The 12,016-nt window shown below is 39.1% G+C and overlaps 2 protein-coding genes across 3 annotated transcripts; one reads left to right on the top strand and one right to left on the bottom strand.

The window, feature by feature from the left end:
• Positions 1-4,421: 4,421 nt before the first annotated feature.
• On the bottom strand, positions 4,422-6,262 carry LOC131771437 (uncharacterized). The gene is made up of 2 exons (XM_066161790.1): positions 6,064-6,262; positions 4,422-5,770 (listed from the first exon to the last, which is right to left on the bottom strand). Exons 1-2 carry the CDS (start codon positions 6,260-6,262, stop codon positions 4,422-4,424), a joined length of 1,548 nt encoding a protein of 515 aa, XP_066017887.1.
• LOC131774394 (uncharacterized) lies at positions 6,248-9,661 on the top strand. Of its 2 annotated transcripts, XM_059090407.2 has the most exons (3): positions 6,248-6,411; positions 6,647-6,788; positions 7,224-9,661. In XM_059090407.2, exons 2-3 carry the CDS (start codon positions 6,660-6,662, stop codon positions 9,471-9,473), a joined length of 2,379 nt encoding a protein of 792 aa, XP_058946390.2. In that variant the 5' UTR covers positions 6,248-6,411; positions 6,647-6,659; the 3' UTR covers positions 9,474-9,661. The 2 variants fall into 2 exon arrangements, with proteins under 2 accessions (XP_058946390.2, XP_066017682.1); XM_066161585.1 differs by having other exon boundaries at positions 6,248-6,788.
• The last annotated feature ends 2,355 nt before the right edge of the window (positions 9,662-12,016 follow it).

The raw sequence follows: 12,016 nt of genomic DNA on the forward strand, positions 1-12,016 counted from the left end.
GCATTTCTTAACAGGGCACACACGACATACAATTTTCCGATCGAGCTTAGACCTATTTTAAGGTTTTTTTTAAAGTCCATAAACTTGAAATACTCCACAATGTCTCCAAACAACCACTTGACAGACGTATGCACATTCGACATAGAGTCATTGAAGGCTTCCATTTGCGCTGTCAGGGCGGCCCCTCTGAACGGTGCCATGAGATTTACCCTTAAAGGATAGGCGAGGTCTCCGTATATGCACATCTGTTGGCCAGTTGGGGATACAGCATTGTGCTCCAAAACGGAAAAGAGAAATAAGAAAAGAAAAATAAGAAAAGAGAAATTAGAAAAAGAAAATTAGAGTCGGCCAACGTGGCAGCATCATGCTTCTTTCCCTCTGAAAAACCAATTGTTCAACTGATAAATTTTTCTAAGCCAAAACTGGTGAGTTAAAACCTAAAACAAAAGAGACTGTAGGAATAACTAGACTTACCTAAAGGACCGAACAAATGTCCAATAAGCCCATTAGGAAGAGCACTTGCCCGTTATAAACAAGCCGTTGGTGTTCCCCCAGCCTGCAAATCGGGCGAACAGTTCCATCCACAAACCAAAAACAGTTGTTAAGGGCAGCACCCTTGTCAGACACAGCATCAGAGTATTGTTGGATAGCAAATGGATTCAAGATGGAATTATTCCAGGTTGTGATTCTGTGATGATGCAGATCGAAGATATAGTTGTGCACTATGTTCGATACCATACACAAAACAGGAACTGGTTTTGCAAATCTGCTGACCATGTCACTGTAATGACATGGATATGCGAGGCAACAAAGAAGTATGCAAAGGCCCTCTATTCGGTAGCAAACACTGCCTTGTGGACACGTAAAGGTGGGCGGTAATTGAAGAACATCAGCGAGACATTCGATATCTCCTCTTTCAAACCTAAACTCCGCTTTACATTCGGCTTCACTGATGTTTTCGTCAAAGTTAAATTCCTCATACTCGTAGTAAGGCAACTCTAAATTAACTGGTTGATTTGTCTCATAAAGAAACATAAACTCTTCATCTGTCAATAGCCCTTCCGCCTAAGCAATAACAATCATATCACGAGTCTTTCTTAAAGATGCCATGATGAACAAAACGTTGTCGTCCTCAGCTTGAAATCTGCTCCTTAACGTGAAAAGTTTCCTGCCAAGGTAGTCGTCATTGACCCAGTCCCTCGCACTCAATGTTAACGTCCTCGAGGTCAGCCGTCCAAGTATCTTAAACTCTCCAATATCAAGGTGAAGACTGCAATTAAGCTGTATGCAAATGAAGATCCAACTATGCGCATTGTACGAGAGTTCGAGGAAAAGTGCGAAAGAACTGGAAGACGATCTTTGAAGAAAGATACCAAGAGATATGCTTCGGAAAGAGGACTGTATCTTAAGTCAAGCTACCCGTGCCCAAATGCTAACACTGAAGAAGGAGAAGAGTTACCTGGAGAGAAAGTCGGGGTTATGATGAGGATTAAGGAAGAAGAAAGTAGAACTGAGGAGGTACGCCAACAGAAATGGCAAGGAAAGCTGATTGAAGCAAGATGGGATGACGCGGATGTGATTGGCTGTTTCAGTTGGCTATGCCACTGGAAAACTGCGCCCACGCACACAGTGGTTGGAGTTTACGAACTATACCAACAGCTACTCCCAACTAAGATTTACCAACAGTACAAGACAAAGACAAGCAACAACACAGACATCAAGTGTCGTATGTGCGGAAAAGCTATGGAGAGCGTCCCTCGTGTTTTGAGTGGATGTAGCGCACTGGCGCAGAGCAAGTACCAGACCAGGCACAACGCAGCCCTCAAAGTTCTATTCTTCGATCTGCTCTGTGATATGGGATTAATAGAAAGTGTGCCATCTTGGTGCTCACCTGAAACACCAAAGCCAGAGTACAAGAATGATCGAGCCAGCGCCTTCTGGGATGTGTCAGTGTATGCAGAGAAGACGGAAGTAAGAGCAAATCGGATCGATGCAAGAGTTGTGGATAAGCACAAGAAGAAGGCGGTACTATTAGAAGTGAGTTGCCCGTGGATGGCAAACAGGAAACAGAATGAAGAAGAGAAAACCTCGAAGTATGCACTGCTCGGATGGGAGATCCGTCAGCAGTACCCACACTATATTCTATTATCCTCCAACTTTACGTGGGCCGAACATGTGGAACATGTGATATCTAAAGTGAACCAGAGATTAGGTCTTTTGCATAGAATCAAGCATTTGATGCCTTATAACGCACACTTTCTTTATTACAAAAGCCTTGTCCTTCCCATACTTGATTATGCTAATATGGTATGGGGTGATAAGGATAATGCTGTCTTAATGAACAATCTGCAGGTGTTGCAAAATAAGGTGGCAAAACTTGTTCTAGATAAACCATTGTACTCTTCTGCAACTGATGCTCTCAATCAGCTTTGCTGGTTAAATTTAAAACAACGCAGGCACTTCCATTGCTGCTTGTATGATTATAAATGCGTGAATGGAATTACATCTCACAAATTGGAATTATCTAGAAACAGCGATGTACATAGATACAACACTCGTTGCAAAGATCATCTTAGACTTTCATCAGTTAAACGGAACTGGGGTAAACAAAGAACCTTTTATCATGCCTTTAAAGACTGGAATTCCTTGGACAGTGACTTGAAGAACTCTGGCACTATATGTCAGTTTAGGGATAATTTTTTCAAATCTTTTAATCTATAGCTTATTTTTGTACTTTTTTAATATCTATAATTTTTTATTTACTTTTAACAATTTAATGTTATTTTGGATCAGGACCTCTCTGTAGATCACCTACTGGTGAGAGAGCTTCTCCACGTTTGATTTTACATCATAATTTATATCGTTTGTTTTGCATGGCCACATTTCCTTTTCCAGACGCCATATTAAAAATTTGTTTTTTGAAATGAAAATTGGGTCAGCTTTTTATAAGATAAAAAACAACGTCATGAATTACATACCCATGCCCCCCTCCCCCTTCCCCATGATGTGACAGATGTCTGTTGGGGTTACCATGTAAGATGGCATCTGTCAATTAAGGTAAATATGATTTGGCGGGAAAGTTTTACCATAAGAAGAGTTGTCTTGCTGAGTGTTTTTATCGGTAAGTCAAGTCAAGATGAGTAGTCAAGAAAGAGTGAAGAAAGAAGAAGCAGCAGCAAGAGCCAATTTGTGGGGGAAAGTGGTCACTAAAGAACACCTTGAAAGGTATGAAAATATTAAGAAAGAAGAAGAGATCAAAAGACATGAAAATATTCTTCAAGAATTGAAGAAGCAAGAAATGCACAGAACACGTGTTCTTTATCAAGCGTTACACGCACGAAATATATGACCCTGAAAGAGGAGGAGGAGATAAAGCCAAAGACGCCAAATTAATGAACACTTATCACAAATTGTAAAAAAACTCACATTTTCCTTTTTTATACTGATGGTGAAAGCTAAGCTTAATACTGTCCAAGATGCTGTATTACTTTATCGGTACATATGGATTACCATAGCACAACTTGAATGTCAAGATAAAAGTACATCCTAATATTCTTCCTTTGACTAAAGACATGTGGCAGACACTTTCTATGACATTTCCAACCTTACACTTATTGATTAATGTGTATGAAACATCACTTTTTGAAGAACCACTTGAAATTAATCGTATTTGTAAGACAGTATTGTGATTTTTAGAAATTGGATGTGCTCGATAACAACACGGTGCATCATCGCAGAATGAGTTGTGGATTCCTCTAACATGGAATGACAAACCATTCCATGTTAGAGAGGGCTTGAAATAATTCCAGCTTGCATGGATGGAAGAGACAACTGTTGAGGTCATACTATTTCTCGTCCATAATGGTGACCGTTGTGGGTGACACAGTTGAATTAGAAGAAGTGGTTGGAGAAATGTCAAACCCCATTTAAAAGAATTTAATAGGTTTACAACCATGAAATTAACATTTATGGGTAAAACCAATGTTGATAATGTTGATGTCTAGAACCTGTCACTCTAATCAGATAATTAAGACTCCAGAGCAATGTTCCTTTCATCAGAGCACTACCAACATTTGTAACAAATAGCTTCCCCAAATCAAAACATAACATTCAAATTCATTAAAATACTTGAATATTTTCCTTTTGTAGTAAAGACCACATTTGGAAGAAAAGCTCCAAATTGAGGATGATCTTCAAATAACAAATTTACATTGTGGTAAGCTGCCTATGCTGCATGCTTTGGGTGTTTGACTTTTCTCAATATATCAAAGAACTGAAAAATAACCAATACTTTGATATCAGGTAAAAGCCATGAGACAAAAACGTCTCACCCAAGAACCTGCTGGGGACTGTTTCCTCATAGAGGTTCTCCTTGAAGATAGCAGGGAAATAAAAAGAAATTTTTCACAAAAAGGAACATATCAAAATATTCGCCTCAACCTCAAGGCTTGACTGTATGGGATGCTCCGTTTCAGATGAGGTGGATGTGCTGATGTCCAATGGAGGTATGGATGAGTATCAGTTGGTTTCTGATAAACATCTGTACTAATGTTGCCTTGATTGTCCTTTAGAACGGTCGTATCAAGGAAATTCACTGAATGTGCAGAGATTTCGTGTGTAAACTTGATTGAGGGTGCTACACTGTTAAGGTAGTTTATGAAATTAATCAAAGAGTCTTTATCACTTTTCCAGATAAGGAATATATCATCTATAAAGCGTACCCAGAGTATGATATGGTCCATCCACTCTGTTTGGTACACGAATCTTTCTTCAAGTCTACCCATGTATACGTTTGCAAAGTTGGGAGCGACTCTGGTTCCCATGGCTGTTCCTTTGATTTGAATGTAGTGTTCATTGCCAAAGGTAAAGTTGTTAAGCTTAAGAACCTTCTCGAGGAGACACGATAATGTCATCGGTGATGGCTTGTTCTGGTTCGTTTTGCCTAGCTCTTCCTCCACAATAGTGAGTCCTTCGTCTGTGTCTATATTCGTATATAGGCTTGATACGTCCAGAGTTGCTAAGTAACACTTTTCGGGTAACTTGCCCAAACTCCGTATTCGCTTAATGAAGTGTGTGGTATCTTGTACGTATGACGGTAGCTTTTCTGCTATAGGTCTCAAAAATTCGTTCACATAAGCTGATAGCTTCTCCGTGTGGCTGTTCACGGAGGATACTACTGGTCTACCTGGATTGTTAACTTTGTGTATTTTGGGGAGCATATAGAATATAGGAGTCCTTGATTGTGCTGGTCTTAAGAGTTTAGCTACTTCTTCTTCTAATTCTCCGTCGTCCATAAGTGTATCTAAGCACTGGTTTATGAGCTGTTCGTGTTCAAGAGTGAGATCTCTTCCTACTCTCTTGTAATATTCTTCATTGTCCAGTTGGCGTTTAGCCTCCTTTACATAGTCCTTTGCATTCATGATGACCGTAGCTCCACCTTTATCTGCGGGCTTGATGATTATGTCCGTGTTGTTGCTTAGTCTAAACAAAGCTGCTCTCTCACGTTTGGTTAGATTATTACGTGGACATCGTAGATTGTGAAAGGTCTCATCACTGATTTCTTGCCTTAATTTGTCAATATATGTATTAAGGTATGGTTCCCTTGAAGGTCCAGTATACATCTTGCGCTCCTTCTGGTTCAATTTTTGAAGAATCGATGGTTGGTATCCAGGGCCGTCTATTACGTCTTCTATATTCTCAGGAGTGTGATATTCCTTAAGGGTTAGTCTACGGGCAAAGGCATCAATGTCCTTACTGATTTCATATTTTCCTGGTGGCAGTGGTGTTGGGCAAAAGTTAAGTCCCTTACGTAGAAGGTTTGTTTCCGACTGCGTAAGTTGAATGCCAGATAAGTTTACTGTTCGTCTATTTAAAATATTCTCTATCTGTGTGGATTTCTGACGTGTCATTTCTTTGGGTTTGACTTTACTCATTGTCCATTTCCGTTCCAATGTCAAATTTCCGTTGATATCTTTTCGGTTTGGTTTCAATCTTAATCTTTGTATCTGTTCCTGGCAGGTGGGCGACCGCCTAAAAAATACCGCCGTTGTGATTGGCGCTTACCTCCTTCATGCTGGTTGTAATCTAGTGATTGTTGTTGGTAGCGTCTGTAGCCCCACTCTCTGTCCCTTGATGATCTTTCATAGTACCTTCTTTGGCCACGTTCTTCAGGTGGTATTTTTCTTCTTGTGGGGTCTGACTTATTTGGGGTCAGTTTCTGACGAATGTGTTTCTTGACTACCACACTGGGGATTTTTGACATTTTTTTGACCACCCCACCTGTTTTTGGTCACGCGCGCAAAGATTTGTGGGTAGCGCACAGGACCATTCAACACTGGACTTTGAAGAGATCTGGTACCTACATGTGACTCCCACCAGGTTTGTGTTGTCCGCCATTTGCAAAACAACAAGGTAAGCTTTAATTTGATACCAAATTCGACTATTTTAGAGACGTGTTCGATTTTTTCTCTTTATCTAAAAGTAGAAGATGATTAGTATGACTTTTTGGAGATTTTTGGCTGTGTTTGAGGTTAATTTTACCGCTTTTAGTGTTGATTTACGCTAAATGAAATCGATAGGATTTTAGCCTGTTGTATTGACTATTTACACGGAAAATTTGGCTGACATTGTTCTTGTTTTACCAAAGTTACACCGGCGAGATGTCGGGGACCTCACGTTTTCCCATTGGAGAGTGGGCACGGCAAAGGAAGGAGAAACGACAGGTTTTAGTTGAAGCGAATAAGTCTATTCAAGACTTGGAGGGAAAAATTACAGAGCTAAAGAGAAAGGTACGTAATGTTGTGAAAATAATCGATCTTTGGTTTTGTGATTACCTACTGATACTCAGATTATTTTCATCGAAGGAGACTTTTCGATTTAAAATGCAAAATATCAAGATTAGAAGTGTAAAATAGTTTTAGGGAGCCACCTGTTCAATTATTTGTTTTACAAATATGATATTGCATGCTGATAAATATCATGATTAATGAATAAGATGGTGAACAAATTTGTTTTCAAAATATTTATGAGTAATTTCTTAGAGATCGATTTTGTAATAAAAACAAACTACATGTAGCAATGCACTTGTGCACAAAATTTGTGCAGAGCCATAATTATAGCAAATCAGTATTTTGGTGTTTTAAATGACATAATCAATTTATTATTTTAGTGTTTACAATTTTAAAATCACATTTTCACCTCTTGCTTTTTTCCTCTCTCTATAGCGAGGGTTATTAGAAAATGAAATAGTGCACCTGCCAAGAGGACAACATGTTGTAACACCGACCACTCTAGATGAAAACAACAGTGACAAGTGTGTTGGTTTGTCACACAACATTTCAGCTAAGAGAAGAAAGCTTACGTATGATTGTGCCAAGAAAGTTCACTCTACGCCAAGTACAGAACCTGAAGGTCAATGTGCAACTGCCAATGGACTTTGGAGCACCTTGGTTAAAAACTGTAAAACTAAAGTAGTCATTGATGTACTGAAAAAGTCAAAAACTGTTTGTAAAACAGTTGTCCCACAGATTGTGGCTAAATCTGTAGCTAAATTTGAAAAGTCCTCAACAAATTTTCTCAGGTCTGTAAGTGTGCTATACAGGGGTGGAATTCTTAGTAAGAGAAAATATTGTAATATAAGATCTTCAGAAGTCTTTGATTATGACATCCCAACAAAGAAGCGAAAGCGCACAGAGTTTAAAGAGGGTTGTAGATTACCTGCACTTGTACCTTACAAGGAGCTGATGAAATTTATAGAGGTACAAGATATTGGAAAACTTCATAGCATACCGCAGGCTACTGCTGAGAGTGACGTAGAAAAGGAAAACGAAGAAGTTGATGGCAACTTACTGCCAGTGATCCCTGGGTATTATATTGACCTTAAAGAGCGTTTACTCCAAATGGCAGACCTCTACCTTCACATAGATAGCCATATACCTAATTTTCTTACATGGTTTGGTAAACAGAAGGGTCATTTTTTAGTAGCAATGGGTGCAGATGGTGCCCCTTTTGGTAAGGCTAATGAGGCTTGTGCATGGCTTGTTTCATTTTTGAATGTTTCAGAAAGAGTTGCCTCACCAGATGATAATTTTTTGATTTGTGGTGCCAACTGTAAAGAAGATCACCCTGCCATGGTAGAATATGGGAAACAACTTAGATCAGAGATGGCCACGATTGCAAGTCAAACTTTTTCAGTAAAAAATCAGCAGGTTAAGTTTGAATTTAAACTTGTTCCATCAGATATGAAGTGGCTAGCAAAATTTTCTGGAGAACTGAGCAATGCTGCTAAATACCCATGTTCTTTTGCAAATGTGCAACTTAGTGAATTACAGGAAAGAGGGCAAAGCTTGAGTAACAATCCTCAAAGTAAGTGGAGGCCATGGGAATATAAATTCAGGGAAGAAGTTGCCAAAAAGGTGACACAATTTAAAGAAAAACAGGCAAGGCCAATTAATGCTGCTCAAGAGCAGACATTGCGTACCAAAGTATGCAACCACATAGCAAGCCTTAAATCTAGACAAGAATTTGAGCCAATTCTTGGTCCAGTTATTCAAAATGCAAAATGTGATAATCTTCATGTGGGAAATAATTGTTGGGGGCATTGGCATAAGTTGCTTTTCACCCATGTTTTGGCTAAAGCAAAGATTCCCACCAGTACAAAGTCTGTTTTTCAATTGCCAGAAGATAACTCATTGCGTAAGCATTTGAAGGCTCTCCGGTTTAAATTAAAGTGCAAGAAGATGTATAATAAGATTTTGCAATGGTTTAAAGAGAAACGAAAGACATCTCCTTTTGAATTTCGGTTCACTGGGGAGGAAACTAAGAAATTTTGTGATGGCTTTATGTATCTTGTTGAAGCTCAAATTGAGGAGGGTGACATTGAGCAAGCCAAGAGCTTTTTTGTGTTATCTCTTGGGAGAATGGGTCTTCACCTAAGGAACAGCTTGTCCCTTGCTAGTAGGGTCTCCAATATTAGTTACAGTGATCTACCAAAGTTAGAGCAGGATTGCACACAATATTTTAATCTAACATCATTATTTCACTCTGCAAATCTCAGTGTTTGGGCAATGGGCTACTGTGTGCCATTTCATACTAAACAGCTTTTTGAAGATCTTGGTGTGGGTTTAGGAATTAATTCAATGCAGGGAAGAGAGTCTAAACACCAGCAACTTGCTTCGTTTGCTAGTTTTTCCCTTGTAAAACACAGATGGGCTAAAGTGTTTAGACATGAGCACATGTCCAACATTTGGATAAGGCAACAGAATCCATTTCATGATACCTATAAGAAATGTAAAGACACATATGTGCCAAAGCGGTGCAGCACTGCAGGATATTGTTCATGTGGTATGCCTTTAAGCACTGCAAGTGCATGCATGTACTACTCATGTGAAATTTCAAAAGAAATTATTGCTTGTGGTTCAGCAGGGAAACTAACAGTAAAGATGAAACAAATTCTTGCTGAAGCTCAAAAATGAAAAGTTTCTGTGAAGCTTGGCTGGATAACATCAGATTAAGGGTGTTCAAAGGTGGTGGCTAGACAATTAAATATTGAGATAGTAAGATGTTTTTCTGAGGAGAGTTCATTTATAACAAAAGCTGTAATGTTTTGGTGTTTAAGGTTATAATGTTCTTGTTAGTTCATTAAAATTACATTCCACATGGACCATAAGTGCTATTATTTTGTGTTATACATGTACATACCCCTAAAAGAAAAGTTACATCTACTCTTGATCACAAAATACACAAATTGGCCATTGCAGTAGACCCCTTCGATATATTAAATTCAGCTTGGCAGTGAGGCTTAAAGGACACAAAGGGAATTGAACAATCATGTTTGTTTGTACTGTTTTTTTTTGTTTGTGTCTTCTAGTCCTCACTGTCAAGCTGAATTTTATATATCAAAAGTGGCCTACTCTAATCAAATAATTACAATTTCTTTATAATATTTATGGGATAAATGTTGAAATCTGAAGCAGAAAAATATCTCTTTGTGTTCTTCCCTAACGATCCATACAGTGTCTGTCATGGAAGGTCTTAGTATGAACCCTGTCTGTGTCTCTGGAAATTCCAATATTTTTCTCACCTCTTGTCATAATTTCTAATCACCTTCCTGGGGTAAGTATGGATATTTTTAACACAACAGATAAGCAAATAATGTTAATATTATATACAGCACAGACCCTGGTATAACAAAATTGTCTTGCAACTTGATACAGGCATGAAAACAAAACAAAAAAACAACTGGAATGTGCCACAGGCAACCAATATAATCTTTGTTAAACACAACAGGAACTAAAAGAAGCTACAGAACGTTCATCGATTTCAAATAAACTGAGGAACTCCTTCTTCATTCCAGACACCATAATGACACTTAATTTGAACCATTTCTGTGGAGTAAATGTACTTAAGCTGGAAAGGCCTATTGGCATCCACAAGAAGATCAGTGTGTCCCTTGCCTTTAATGCTTCTTTTAAACCCCACCTCTCCAGTCATTTGTCCCTCTGAAAACCATCGCTCCAGCTTTCTTTTGTGAGATACTTTAATGACTTTTTCTTTTACTTCGCCGTTTCTCTTTAGATGATTTTGGATGTTTACTCCATACATAGATGTGCAAGTGAGGATTTCCACTAAATGATCGAATATCTCCTTATGAAGTCTGTAACTGAATTCTACAATCCATGGATTGGAATGTTTGGCCACAAAAATTCCCTTCTAATAATAGACCTTTTCCAGTTGTCAAGCTCGCGGCAGGCCATGTCGTCCAAATTACAGGAAGACACTGTTAGTTTATCTCGATCAGATCTCCGTGAGTAGGACTTTAAGGAATCTTCTTTCAATCGGTTCAACTCTTTAAACAAATCCTGGACCGCAAGCTTCTCAGAAACCGCTTCAGATGGCAAGGACGTCCAATATTTGGACTCGGTTTTTTCGTAGAAACTTCCAATCTCGTCAGAAAGACCTCTTATTATCTCGATATTTAATTCTCTGGCGGCCATCTTTGGTCAACCTCGCTCTCATGTTATCCAGCCGGGCGGCATAGCAGGCAGCCTCAATCTGGTGATAGGACAAATTCACACCAAAAATCCCCAGTGTGACTTCTGCATATGTTTCAGTTCCCCGATCAAGTGGTTGATGTTCTGCCTCTTGCACCGGTTGTTTGTTCTTACGGGCAGTTTCCAGCTTCTTTTCTTTTTTCTCCTTTAGCCGTTTTTCTTTCGTGTCAATAATTGATTCTATTTCTTGTTCTACTTGTTGCTTATCCCTGTCCGTCCAGTCCTCAATCTTCTCGAGTGACTCGAAAGTGTCGGCTATCACGGCAATATTTTGTGCCAGCTGCCTCTGGTAGTGTTCCACGAGACATTCCGCGAGCTGCCGTGAGCAATTGCTTAGTATTTCTTTCCATTTGTTTTGGAAGGTTTCATCTTGTCGGCCTGTCGTCGATCGCAAATCAATGGTTAATCCTTTCGGAATAATATCTTCCTCTATGCATGTTTTCAGGAATTCAACGTGTAGTTTCATCCTCATGTTTTTTTCTTTTAGGGAGTACACTTTCCATCCAAGATCTGTTGGTTTTTCCGTTATTTGAGGGTTCCTCGCTGGATTCGCTGTTTCGATGAAACTAGCGGATGGTGTAACATCGTCCTCGCTGCTTTGCTCGTGCTCGTCCGTGCGCGTATTAACTCCTTCGTCTTGATTCTGGTTTCTCCTTGTATTTCTCTGTTTCCTTGTCGAAGCCATTCTATAAGGTTAAATAATTTGCACAATGGAGAATGTGCTTCCGTTTTCAACGCTTTATTAAAGACCCGACGCGTTTCGGCATTTGCCTTCCTCAGGAGCCTTAACATGCAATTGTTACAGAGTCGTAATTGGTTAATTGTGTGACGTAATACAGTGCATGTTGCTTAATTAAATATATATATATATATATATATATATAATGCCTACACTCTATACAATGTCACACATGGCCTTTTATAATGGAGCATCGACATGCTTACATTCTTTCTCATCAATAGAT

This window comes from Pocillopora verrucosa, chromosome 14, assembly GCF_036669915.1.
Source record: "Pocillopora verrucosa isolate sample1 chromosome 14, ASM3666991v2, whole genome shotgun sequence".
Lineage (NCBI taxonomy): Eukaryota > Metazoa > Cnidaria > Anthozoa > Scleractinia > Pocilloporidae > Pocillopora > Pocillopora verrucosa.

Bases quoted from the DNA above. Each gene is read 5' to 3' on its own strand.
- LOC131771437 (XM_066161790.1), bottom strand. From the start codon at position 6,262: ATGTCAAAAATCCCCAGTGTGGTAGTCAAGAAACACATTCGTCAGAAA. The intron at 5,771-6,063 runs GTAAGCGCCAAT...CACTGCCACCAG, and splicing joins TTACAACCAGCATGAAGGAG to GAAAATATGAAATCAGTAAG.
- LOC131774394 (XM_066161585.1), top strand. From the start codon at position 6,660: ATGTCGGGGACCTCACGTTTTCCCATTGGAGAGTGGGCACGGCAAAGG. The intron at 6,789-7,223 runs GTACGTAATGTT...CTCTCTCTATAG, and splicing joins TTACAGAGCTAAAGAGAAAG to CGAGGGTTATTAGAAAATGA.